Source organism: Scleropages formosus, chromosome 2, assembly GCF_900964775.1.
Source record: "Scleropages formosus chromosome 2, fSclFor1.1, whole genome shotgun sequence".
Lineage (NCBI taxonomy): Eukaryota > Metazoa > Chordata > Actinopteri > Osteoglossiformes > Osteoglossidae > Scleropages > Scleropages formosus.
Genome location: NC_041807.1, coordinates 41468512 through 41482284, shown reverse-complemented (window position 1 = coordinate 41482284; position 13773 = coordinate 41468512). Strand labels below are relative to the sequence as shown.

General features: G+C 43.0%; 2 protein-coding genes across 2 annotated transcripts; both read left to right on the top strand.

Moving 5' to 3' along the window:
- The first annotated feature begins 4224 nt into the window (after positions 1-4224).
- On the top strand, positions 4225-5345 carry LOC108923250 (ecto-ADP-ribosyltransferase 5-like). The gene is made up of 3 exons (XM_029247105.1): positions 4225-4284; positions 4624-4891; positions 5332-5345. The coding sequence occupies exons 1-3, from the start codon at positions 4225-4227 to the stop codon at positions 5343-5345; spliced, it is 342 nt and encodes a 113-aa protein (XP_029102938.1).
- Positions 5346-10487: 5142 nt separating this feature from the next.
- LOC108923259 (NAD(P)(+)--arginine ADP-ribosyltransferase 2-like) lies at positions 10488-13095 on the top strand. The gene is made up of 3 exons (XM_029249857.1): positions 10488-10521; positions 11887-11985; positions 12126-13095. The coding sequence occupies exons 2-3, from the start codon at positions 11902-11904 to the stop codon at positions 12882-12884; spliced, it is 843 nt and encodes a 280-aa protein (XP_029105690.1). The 5' UTR covers positions 10488-10521; positions 11887-11901; the 3' UTR covers positions 12885-13095.
- The last annotated feature ends 678 nt before the right edge of the window (positions 13096-13773 follow it).

The window sequence follows — 13773 nt, the reverse complement described above, 5'->3', positions numbered from 1 at the left end:
ACTGAGGTGGCGAGGAAGGGGGATGGAGTCCGAGGTAAGAGGGCCACAGCTGGGACTAATTGCAGCCTCTATTTCTTCCCCTGCGTCCGCCAGTGAAGGGAGAGAGAAGGAGGAGAGAGACAGAGAGACGGAAAGTGACAAGGACATTCCCAGACCCTATCCCAGCCCCAGATCATGACCCTGCCCTCGGTCTCGAGTCCCCGGATGCCATCCCCGAAGCACTGCCCCGACACATCTGTTCCCGGTTCCCCCATTTCCCCCCCTTACCTCCTCTCCTGCGCTATTGTGAATAAAGAGTGGCGATAGCCAAACACCTCCCTGGGGTTGCCTCCGTTTGTTACATATTATTATAACAAAAACAACAATGAAAAGAAAGGGGGACACTTTTGGTGGCAAAAGTGATGAAGCCTTCACTGGATATTTGCAGTCCTGCTCTAAGGTCCACCCTGGCACCTCAATGCATCTAATTTGATCTGTGCCTTTCAGCATAACTGTTACACACACACACACACACACACACACACACACACACACACACACACTTTCAGAACCGCTTGTCCCATACGGGGTCACGGGGAACCGGAGCCTACCCGGTAACACAGGGCGTAAGGCCAGAGGGGGAGGGGACACACCCAGGACGGGATAACTGTTACATCACAACCCAAATTGTATTTCATGAGGTAAAGGAATATATGTTGATTAGTCTTCCATATTGGACAAGAATATTCATCTCAGTGCTACAGTCTTTACCAGGAGCTTCCACGACAAATGTAGTTAAACTGTCACTTAAGTGACCTGTTTCATAACTGTAACACAATTTTAAATATTTTAACACCCTTTCAAAACATCTTTGTGCTACATGACCACTTCTGCTAAACACAATTTAATGGGTGAAGATCAAGTCTGAACTGTTGCTCACCTTCACCTCACACTGTCTTTTGCCTCCTCACTTGAGGACTTCTCTCAGGATGAAGTTGCTCGTAACGTTGTTTCTCAGCTGCCCTTGGGCATCTTGCCTCCTCCTGCCTTTGTTACGCTCGCAGTGGTCAGGAGCCTATCTTGGAATCACTGGGTAGCCGGCTAGGGGGGGCGAACCCTGAACTGGGTACCAGTGCATTGTGCGGTAGTCACACCCTCACACAACCACTCACACACTGTGCGCACTTTTTTGAGGCCAGTTCACCTGAAATGCATTTCTTTGGACTGAGGGAGGAGACCAGAGCACCCACAGGAAACCTACACAGACTGAACTGGATTTCAACCAATGCTCAAACAGCACTACCTGCTGCATCTTTGTGCTTCCCAGCAGTAATTCTGTTGAACTATAATATATTGCACTGTTACCTGCACTAAAGCACACTTGAAACAAATGTGTTTTGTTCACACCTCAGCACTGTGTACACCTAGGGGCTTGAAGCTTTGAATGAAAGTCGAGTTGGGTTTGAAACTCGATGCGCTGAATGAGATTTATTTCAAACAGATACATTTATTTGTGCATGGGACAGTGAACTCCTTGAATACTCTAAGAACACTTCAGGTCCCCCTGCCCGGTCACCAACAAGTGGACATGTGTCATAAAGGTGCTGGACAACTTACCAATGGGTCTTTCATGTGTCGTATTGGTCCACCAGGGTCTTATACCATGGTGAGGAGGATTTAGCAGTGTCACCATGCTGAATATTTACCTCACTTAAGATACTGAACTCAGTTAACTCACTGCATACTGATATTGTGACATCTAGTGAAAATTATGAAGACATGTTGACTTTCTTCATTGTACAATTCAGACTTTGGCCTAAAGAATCTCTGTTAAGTTTGTGGACACCAGGAACACAATCTTGTTTAATTTATTAATATTTAGAAGTTGTTTTCTTTTTGTTGTTCTTTTTGTTGTTATTTCTTAGATAGTTATCCACTTTGCCACCTAGAACACTCCTTTAGCAAAAAGTTTCTGATAGCGTTGGACCAATGGGATGAAAGTAGGCATGGTCTTAGTTTGCATGTGCCACAGTACAAAAGGTACCAAACCACCCAAGTAGTAGAACAGACATCCCACAGAATTTGGAAGGACACTTCATTGGTTCATTGAAAAGGTATGCTGAAATATTTTTTCAAAACCACCCATAAATGAACTGAATTATTGAGTTACATTCCAAAATCATTTACTGGTAAATTAACAAATTGTAATTATGTTTGGGGCTTTTCACATGTCAGACCTTCATTTAACGTAATTAAAGTTCTTTATGATTACAACTGTATTGTTTCTAATATTTAAATACATTGAACTTTGCATTACCTACAAATAGAATGTTGCATTCTGGGAAAAAGATTCATTTTATGCAATGAAGATCCTGACTGAACAATTTCAGTTCGTCTTAATTGATAGGAATTAATGATTTCAGCAGAAGCAAAGAATTTAATTGGTCATTTATAGATTTAGTTATTCTTAACAGCCAATAATGGTTCACTGTATCCTATACAAGGCATTTTAGATATATATATATATATATACATGCTCAAAAAGCTGTTTTTTGGGGCTTTACTGTGTGGTTCAATTCATCATAATGTGAAATGCACGCAAAGCGTGACTGATTTTAGGATCCTAAAAGAATCACAGTGAAACAGCTGGTAGTGTAGTAGTTAGAGTAACTGCCTTTGGACCCAGAGGTTGCAGGTGTGAGCATTACTTCTGACTGTAGTACCCTCGAGCAAGGTATTTACCCTAAATTGCTCCAGTAAAGGGGGTGTGGTGGTGCAGTGGCGCAGTGGGTTGTACTGGGTCCTGCTTTCTGGTGGGTCTGGGGTTCGAGTCCCGCTTGGGTCGCCTTGCAACAGACTGGTGTCCCGTCCTGGGTGTGTCCCCTCCCCCTCCGGCCTTACGCCCTGTGGTGCCGGGTATGCTTCGGTTCCCCGCGACCCTGTATGGGACAAGCGGTTCAGAAAGTGTGTGTCTGTGTGTGCGCTCCAGTAAAATTACTCAACTGTATAAATGGGTAAATAATTGTAACCTTAACATTATAAGTTTCTTTGGAGAAAGTGTCAGCTAAATGCGTGAATGTAAATTTAAAAAAGTATATTAATAAGACCCAGGGTCCTCTATACTATCAGTGGCCATGAGTGTGAGGAACATCAAAGTTTCAGGGGTTCCACAGGGACCAGGGTGTGAACACAGTACAGTGTAGGTTCTACAGTGTTACATATTATATAACATATTTATTCATTTAGGGGGGTGCGGTGGTGCAGGTGCTGCACTCTCGTGGGTCTGGGGTTCGAGTCCTGGGTGCCTGGCTCTGTCCCCTCCCCCTCCAGCCTTGCGCCCTGTATTGCCAGGTTAGGTTCCTGTTTGCCATGACCGTGCTTGGGACAAGCGGTTTCAGCCAGTGTGTGTGTGTGTGTGTGTGTGTGTGTGTGATTTATTCATTTACCTGACACATTCCCCATAGCAACTTACAGTTTTAAGGTATTTTAAGGTACCTACAATTGTTAACCCATTTAAACATCTGGGTAATCTTACTAGAGCATTTCACGGTAAATACCTTGCTGAAGGACACAACAGCTAAAGGTGGGAACTCAACCTGCAACTTTTGGGTCCAAGACTGCAGCTCTAGCCACTATGCCACCAGGTGTACCTGTAATACAATTATTATACAGAATGGCATGTTACAGTTAGGGTTATACAGTATATACTTCACATAAAGCTAAAATTAAAGCACACATTACTAACTGTAGTGACAATGACAATTTAAATGACAGGTTATAGAAACTCTTCAATTTCGTCTGTCACCTGTCGAAACCAAATGAGAAGTGAATTAAAGTTTTCTGCTTTCATAAATGATAGAAACACCTGCATTCATACAAGTCCAGTATAATTACTGGAAGGAGCCATAACATGCTCGTGTAGTTATTGTACTCCGTGTGCGTGTTCACGTTCAGGGGTTTGCAGCCCAATCATGAAGACAAGTCTACCAGTGATGTTCACTGTGCTGCTTGTCCTGCACATCACTGTCAGTGTGAACTCAGGACTGATCACCACGGTAAGGCTGGACACAGTGTGTGAGTGTGTTTGTATGTGAGAAGATGTATAGTGTGTGTATTACTGTGTGTGAATCTTTCCATTCATGCTGTATAAATGTCCATATTCCATGGGAGGAGCACTCATTTCCTCCTTTGTATTCCACATTGCAGCTGGTGGACAGTTCAGAGGGGATCACAGTGGAATTTGACATGGCCCCCAACTCGGTGGATGACTCCTATGGCCACTGTGGTAACAACATGCTACAAAAAGTGACATACTTGCTGTCTGCTGAAAAAATGATGAATGCAAATTTTGCAAAAGCTTGGAGCATTGCTGAAAAATACAGTGTTCACACAGAGAAAGATCTGCCACACCTACATCGCATTGCAATATACACATATACCATGGGATACGTCACACCACCCTTTTATCAAACATTCAATAAAGCAGTGCGAAATTGGCAAAGCCACACATTAGCGAGTTTCCCATATAAGTCTGAGCACTTCCTATTAACCGATGCAATATGGATGCTGAAAAGGGTGGAGGTCAGGAACAAAAAGCCACGGTGTGTGACCACCTACAGAGGAACCTCTTTGATTTATAAAAAGGCAGAAATTGGAAGAGAATTTCGATTTGGTGCTTTTACTTCCAGCTCCACTAGCAAAACTGTGGCTCAGGCATTTGGGAATAAAACATGTTTTATAATCAGGACATGTTTTGGAGCCAATATTACACCCTATTCAGCATTTAAAAATGAAGCTGAGGTACTAATTCCACCCTACGAGAAGTTTAAAGTTACCAAAGTGTCCAGTGCAAACGAAATAGGAAGCATGTTCTGTGATGTCACTTATACGGTGAAGAGTTCCGGATTTCAGAGTACCCGTGTGTGTTCTTGGGTTGATCAAGGCTCATTTTAAGTTCCTGTACATTGTCTTGGTCATAAGATCTCCTGCTTTGTTAGAGCACAGATTGTGAGCTTAGCTCAGTTACATACAGTACTGCTTGTTTTCTTCTCCTTGCTTTCATTGCACTCCTTGGTAACATGTATGACGTGCGGCTTTAATGTTGTGATTTAACTGCGCAAACTCACCTGTCAGCTTGTTTATCGATTTCAGTAAATAAAAGCAAAGAGCAACAATGAGTTTCTGGTGTCTTGTTGTTTCTTCTTCTGGCTACATTTGTTACTCAGACTCATTATTGGCTGACATTGCATCACACCCTTGTGTCACAACACAGAACACCGGTCCTGGTCCAGACCATGGTGAGATCCCACCTCAAATGCAGCAGCTCGACTCAAACTCATGCTCGTTACACAGCTCAGGAACGGTGAGGCACCAGTGCTGCCCACTGCGCCACCATAGGGACCTCTGCATATATTTGCACCTTAATAACGAGTTCTGGGAGCTGACCACATCACCACAAGGACAGAATAGCTGAAAATAAACTACAGAGAACAAAATACACTGACTGCAAGGTACTTACTGTGACTCAGACTGTTTCCTGACTTCTGACATGTCAGTGTTCCAGCCCTCAGGCTGAAAAGATGAGCACTCAGCTGGTGACCGTGTGCAACTGCATGTGTCCAAACGGGCCGTTAATCCATCATCCTTACATATTATTGCTATTATTATTTATTCGTTAAATTATCAAAATGCAACCTCTGCAGCCTTGTTCTAAAGGAGAAATTCTGGGCTCGAGTACGATGGACCTCCATGGAGGGTGATGTTGATGTTCACTTGGAGTCACAGTGACACAGTGCCCTCAGCGAGCCTCAGTCCCAGTGCCGGGCTGTAGGAGCAGAGCGCCACCTGGAGGTCACTCAGAGACAACCTGGAGGGGCTGAATGTTTTCACTGTCCTTATGACAAGGATCCTTCACACAGATGCATGCACGCATGCACACACAAGTCTTCTGAGATGGATATCTATCAAAAACATGGGTATAAAGTTGGAAATAATACAAACTATGGGCACAACATTTGCAAATGCAAAAAGTTTCCCTGTTTGACCAAATGAATAGATTCCTGTCTCTTAATGAAGTTTAGATATCATGAAAAACTGCAGTAAACAAAAAATGGGTTTTAATAATTATTATAATAATTGCTGACGTTAAATTGCCCGCAGTGTGTAAATGGGTCAGCGAGTCTGTGCACGTGTGAGGCGACTCTGCACTGGACCAGCACCCTATCCATGGTGCACTTCGCCTCAGTCTTGAGCTCAGTAATTCCAAGGTACGCTGTTGACACCCCCAACCTTAATCAGGAAAGGTGGTTAAAATTATTATTATTAGTAGTAGTAGTAGTAGTATATGGGAGGGTGAAGTGGGTTGGACCGGGTCCTGCTCTACCCTGGGTCTGGGGTTCGAGTCCCCCTTGGGGTGCCTTGAAACAGCCTCGTGTCCTGTCCTGAGTGTGCCCCCTCTCCCTCCAGCCTTACGCCCTGTGTTGCCGGGTTAGGCTCCGGCTCCGCGCAACCCCGTATGGGACAAGTGGTTCAGACAGTGTGAGTGAATGAATAAATGAATGAATGTTATTATTATTATTACTAAAAAAGAAAGGCTCAGAGTTTTTAAGGGGAAGATGATGGTGAAGGACACATTCACAGGACATTTGTAGCTTCACCTGTGCTTTACATGTAAGGTTTGTCATGTACCTGGTCACACGTCATTTGATTTGTCCCATTTACATTCTTGTTACATCACAGCACATATTCTGTTCCTGTTAATTCATGGAATGTATTTTCACCATTTGTACAAATCTGGGAAGAATATGTCCACCATAGAAGTTTCTCCAGGAAATATGTGGTTCCCCCAAGAGTCTCACTTTCTCCTCCTAAAAAAGTCAACATTTCACCTCAGCTTAATTCTAATTAATTTTATATGATTTCTGTCAACCTTTTGGAACATTTACATTTACATTTATTCATTCAGCAGACACTTTTCTCCAAAGTGACGTACATCTCAGCAAAGATACAATTTGTCCATTAATTGTGAACTTCAGTATTGCATGACCAGTTATGCTAAATACTGTAACCTTTGCTCCTTATGGTGTATTTACCTGAATCTGTATTTATTTATTTATTCAGCTAAATACACACACACACACACACACACACTGACTGAAACTGCTGCAAGCTGCAGCCTAACCCTGCAACACAGGGCGTGGGGCTGAAGGGGGAGGGGACACATCCAGGACGGGACGCCAGTCTGTCACACAGCACCCCAAGCGGGACTCGAAGACCAGACCTACCAGAGAGCATAACCCGTCAAACCTGCTGCGCCACCGCACCCCCACCCCCAGCTAAATACATTAAAACTCTAAAGCGGGTGGCCTGTGATCAACTATCTGAATTATTTGCCCGGAACCATCTCCTCACTGGATATCAGTCTGGTTTCAAAGTTGGTCACTCCACGGAGACAGCGCTTCTGGTGGTGTTTGATGCTCTTCAGTCTGCTTGAGCCGCCTCCCTCTCCTCGGTCCTCATCTTCCCTGATCTGTCTGCAGCATTCGACACTATTAACCACCAGTTTCTACTATCCTCTCTTAGTCACCTTGGGATCAAAGGAACGGCACTAGGATGGTTTGAGTCCTACCTGTCTGACAGATCCTATCAAGTGGTCTGGTGGAGCACTCATTCTTCTTCTCTGCCTCTCTCAACTACTCTCCCACAGGGCTCGGTACTGGGTCCTCTTCTTTTCTCCATCTACACCTCCTCCCTCGGTCCGGTCGTAGCCTCCCACTGCTATGCTGATGATACCTAGCTCTTCCTCTCCTTTCCACCTGGTGCATCAGACATCTCCGTACGCATCTCTGCCTGCCTGTCGGACATCTCTTCACGTATGTATGATCACCACCTCCGACTCAACCTCTCCAAAACAGAGATTCTGGCCAGCTGACCTGTCCTCCTGTCATGATCTATCAATTAAACTGGACAACTCACTCATTTTGCCTACCTCCTCAACTAAAAGTCTATGAGTGACGATCGACTCAAGTCTATCTTTCTCTCAGCACATCGAAGCCACAACCCAGTCCTGCAGATACATCCCGCATAATATTCATAGGATCCGTCCCTACCTCACAATTGACTCTGCCCAACTACTTATCCAGGCCATGGTGACTTCCCGTCTGGATACTGCAACTCTCTCCTGCGTGGCCTTCCTGCTACTCTCATCAAACCTCTACAGCTGATACAGAATGCTGCTGCAAGAGTTGTGTTTGACTTGCCAAAGTGTTCCCATGTATCTCCTCTACTCGTTTCTCTGCACTGGCTTCCTGTAGCTTCCCGAATCAAATTTCAGACCCTGTTTATTGCCTACAAATGCATCAATAGAGCTGCTCCCAGATATTTACAAGACTTGATAAACCGCTACACCCCAACCAGACCCCTTCGCTTGTCAACTTTTGCTCGCTTGGTGGTCCCGCGCACAAAAAGTAAAGCGCGGAGGTTCTCAGTTCTGGCTCCGCTGTGGGGGAATGACCTCCCCCCTCTCACTCAGGACTGCTGAAACTCTGTCCGCATTCAAGAAGGGTCTAGGAACTCATCCTTTCTGGACTCACTTCACCCAAGATCTCTCCAGCTCATGTATGGTGTAAATGTTCATGCACCGTAACTTTATGATCATCCCCAGATATGCCTTTAGACAGCCACTACTCCTGTATTGTTTACTTAAGTTTACTTAAGTTTACTAAGTTTACTTAAGAATCACATGTCTCCAACTATGTCTCTTTCTCCTAAGGTAATGAACAAATTGTATTTCTCTCAGATACACGTCGCTTTGGAGAAACACATCTGCTAAATGAATAAATGTAAATGTAAATAAATGTAATGTTTGTCTTTGTGTTGTTTTGACTCATGCCTTTTCTGCTGAATAAAATAAAAAAGGTTGTAAAGGTTTTAGATATGTAATAATTCTGAGAATAAAACTACTACCCTTTGAAAGTAAAAACCATTCAACACTGCTCTTTTAAAATTATCGCTGAAACCTTTCACACTAAGAACTAAGGTAACTTTTAAGTTAATTTACATATAACATATGTATTTCAGCAGATGTTACGCAACACGTATTAACATGTCATACATGAAGACTGACCATAACTTAAAAAATAAGAAAATGTGGTGTGACACTTAGAAATAAAATAATGAGTATGTGATCAGATAATGAAGTTCCAGACTTTCAAAGGAGCTGCTCCATCCACTGATAAAAAACTATTTGAATTTCTGTCCTGAAACACAGTTCCTTCTGTTATACGCCGTTGCTAAGTTGTGGTCATACAGATAAGAACATTCCCTACGTTTGTAAAAAGACAGTTCTACCTTGTAACAGCCTCCCAGTGCTCTGTCCATTGTGCAGACAGCCAGACTTATTTTAAAATATTTTTAAATTTGAACATATTTTATATGGTTTTTTGTATCAATGGAAGTCCAAAAGAATTAAAGTAGGTGCCCGAACCTGAGAAGGAAACAAAAAGTGGGCAAAATTTAACTCGTGTGTTTATGTGTGTTGAACTGTGCAAAGAATCAAGTGAAGGAACATAATGAAGTACTGAAATTCAGAGCATTACAGTGAAGGACACATACATATACATTTTCTGAACCACTTGTCCCAGGGAACCAGAGCCTACCCAGCAACACAGGGCATAAGGCCGGAGGGGGAGGGGACACACCCAGGACGGGACACCAGTCCATCGCAAGGCACCCCAAGCAGGACTTGAACCCCAGACCCACTAGAGAGCAGGACCTGGTCCAACCCACTGCATCACTGCACCTCTCTGCAAAGGAAACACTTAGACACAATTATTCTACTTTGTCTAAAATCTCTTCCCACCCCATCCTCCTCTCTCCCTGAAAACTCAGCTCTTTGCCTCAGTCACCAAAATCAAGTCTTCTAACAGCAAATTCTATTTTTTTTTTGTTTTAACTTGATTAAATTTTAAATCTTTCTTGCTAGAATTTATTCTGAATTCTATACTAATGTATAGTGAGCACATCAAATAGAGTGAATGGAACTGTATCAAGATGTCATCAGGTTCATTAACTTTTCCATAAATATCTTTCATCAGTTAATCATTGCCTGAGAGTAGAGATGTCAATACACAATATGTACAACTACGTAAGGAACATGTCAAGGTATTTGTTGGTATGAAAACCAGAAGGAATTACTTATTGTAATATCTCACGCTAATTTAACTGCACCACAGCAGGCAGAATAGGGAGAATTTTGCTCACTTAAGATACTGAACACAGCTCACTCATCTCACAGAATAATATCATATGTTTTGCAATACTGTTCTTATTCTTGCTCTTCTGAAAGTGTATCTTTCTATCACTTGGAGCACTTCATTTACAATGAGGTCCTGATAATGTTCATCTGCAACAAGGTCCACACCAATGAGAGGACAGTACGCAGGGTCTTCATTTGCACATACCATGGTACAAAAGGTCCCAAATCATCCAAGTAGTAGAGCAGACACCCAACAGAATCAGGAAGGACACTGGCTGACTGACAGGGTAAACTATTTCTTTTCTCATAAACATGGAGAATTTAATTATTAAACAATACAATAAAAAGTAAAAATATTTTCAGTGAAATTATATTAAAGTTAAGGGGGCACGGTGGCGCAGTGGGTCTGGGATTCGAGTCCCGCTTGGGGTGCCTTGCGACGGACTGGCGTCCTGTCCTGGGTGTGTCCCCTCCAGCCTTACGCCCTGTGTTGCCGGGTAGGCTCCGGTTCCCCGTGACCCCGTATGGGACAAGCGGTTCTGAAAGTGTGTGTGTATATTAAAGCTACTACATTAAAACATATTTTTATGGATTTACTATAATTATTTTTCTATAGTTACATTCAAGTTACTTATGACTGGAACTGCATCATTTATTATTTAAATAAATGTATGATGATATTATAATATGCCCAAAGACATGCTGTTCGGGTTCCCCCATAGTGTGTGAGTGACAGAGAGTGTGTGTGTTCCACTGATGTATGGATGAGTGATCCATTGTAAGTAATGTATCTAGCAGTGTAAGTCACCGCAGTGAATAAGGTGTGTGGGCTCATAACACTACATAGAGTTCATTGGAAGTCGCTTTAGAGAAGAGGGTCTGATAAATGAATGAATGTTAATGTAAATACAAACATAAAATATAAGTGTGTGTGGGGAACTCCCATTCAGCAGGGTGTTGTCCGCCTTCTGCTGTGGGCCTCCATCAGTGGCCATGAGTGTGAGGAACGTCAAAAAAGTTTGATGGCCTCTGGAAGGACTCATTGAGTCAGGGTACAAACACACTACATTGTAGGTTCTAGAGTGTTTTTCACTGTGACAAAAAATACATTTTATCAGACTTCAGAACAATGCAATGAATTCTGTATATATGTATATATTTTGGGGGTGCGGTGGCGTAGCGGGTTGGACCACAGTCCTCCTCTCCGGTGGGTCTGGGGTTCAAGTCCCGCTTGGGGTGCCTTGTGACGGACTGGCTTCCCGTCCTGGGTGTGTCCCCTCCCTCTCCGGCCTTACGCCCTGTGTTACCGGGTTAGGCTCCGGTTCCCCGTGACCCCGTATGGGAGAAGCGGTTCTGAAGATGTGTGTGTGTATATATTTTTTTTTTTTCACATAAAGATCAATTAAAGCACGCATTACTGATTGTAGTGACAATGACCATTTTAATGACAGGTTGAAGATACTCTTACATTTTGTCCATCACCTGTCAAAACCAAACTACCAGTGAATTAAAGTTTTCTGCTTTCATAAATGATAGAAACACCTTCATTCATACAACTCCAGTATTATTTTTACTGAAAGGAGCCATAACATGTTCATATGACTGCTGTACTCTGTGTATATGTGTGTGTGTGTGTGTGTTCACGTTCACAGGTTTGCAGCCCAATCATGAAGGGAAGCCTGCTGTTGATGTTTACTGTGCTGCTTGTCCTGCACATCACTAACAGTGTGAACGCAGGACTCATCAACAAGGTAAGGCTGGACAAAATGAGTGTGAGTGTGTGTGATTGTGTGTGTGTGTGTGTGTGTGTGTACGTGTGCATGTTTTCATATTGATAAATGCTCATATTGCTTGGGAGCAATCACTTCAACCTTCATACTTTACCATGCAGGTGATTTCAAAATTCTCGCAGAAAATAAAACTAAACATGGCTCCAAATACAGTGGACTACATGTATACATCCTGTTCTAAAAAGATGCTTGACGAAGTGCAAGGCATCCTAGAAAAGGAAAAACAACAAGATGAAGAATATAACAAGTTGTGGGAAGGGGCAAAAAAATTAGCAAAAAAAGACGTTGACACTACAGGTCTGACACCATTGCATAATATGGCACTGTATTTGTATACCATGGAAACAAAGATGGAAAAAAGTGGAAAATCATTTTACCAAAAATTCAATGATGAAGTTAGAAATCCTGTATCAAAGAATTTCCCATATAAGTCTGCATACTTCCTATTAACTGATGCAATATGGAAACTTAGAGAAAACGAGATGAACAAGATGAATAAAAAACTTGAGTGTGTGACCACCTATAGAGGCACCACACTGTCTTATGAAACTGCAGCAGTTGGAAGAGAATTTCGATTTGGTGCTTTTACATCCAGCTCCATGAAGAAATCTGAGGCTCTGAAATTTGGGAAAAAAACATGTTTCATAATCTCAACATGTTATGGAGCCAATATTACACCATATTCAGCATTTAAAACGGAAGAAGAGGTACTAATTCCACCCTATGAGAAGTTTAAAGTTACCGACATCTTTAAAAAAGGAAAAGGAGACATGCATGAATGTGATATCACTTATGTGGTGAAGAGTTCCGGAATTCAGGGTAACGAAGTGTGTTCTTGGGTTGATAAGGGCTCACTTTAAGTTCCTGTACATTGTCTTGGTCATAAGATCTCCTGCTTTGTTAGAGCACAGATTGTGAGCTCAGTTCACTTATATACAGTACTGCTTGTTTTCTTCTCCTCGCTTTCAATGCACTCCTTAGTAACGTGTGACGTGCGGCTTTAATGTTGTGATTTAACTGCGCAAACTCACCTGTCAGCTTGTTTATCAATTTCAGTAAATAAAAGCAAAGAGCAACAATGAGTTTCTGGTGTCTTCATTATTAATATTCAGTGTGAAAATTGTGGATGAAATTTTACTGTTAGTGAAATGGTACAATTGAGCGAGATTCCGTCACGGCACACCTGTCCAAAACCGGGTACGAATCGCCTCCTCCAGTGTTTTCCCGCTCTCTCGGGACGAGTCGTGTTGCTCCTAGAAACAGCGGGAAGGTTCTCATCTGACAGTTTCCTATTGGCTGTGTTTGCTGCTCTGCTGTTTTTCCATTGGCTGCTTTTGCCATCCTCCAGTTCTGCCATTGGCTGCTGTTGTGCTCAAGCTGTTTTACCACTGGCTGACTTTGCTGATCTGCGCTGTCCTGTCGAACCCACAGCTCACACCTCCTGACCCACACCGCTCTAGATGTCCTCTCTGGAGACGCAGTACTAAACCTACCTCCTCCACGCCCCATGACACCTAACACACTGAAGGCTCCACACTATGACTTCCCTCCCTGGAGACCCCTTGTAGATGCTACGATGGACACACACTTTTTTCTTCCAGCCCTTTTGTTTCACCAGCTTCTCACACTTCACCTTCTTCCTCTAACTGGCCTCCTCCATGCGTTCTTCCCATTGGACTGTAGGCTCCAAGTAGACAAACAGTCTAGAAGCTTCAGGCAGCAGCACAATGTCTGGTCTTAGCAATATCT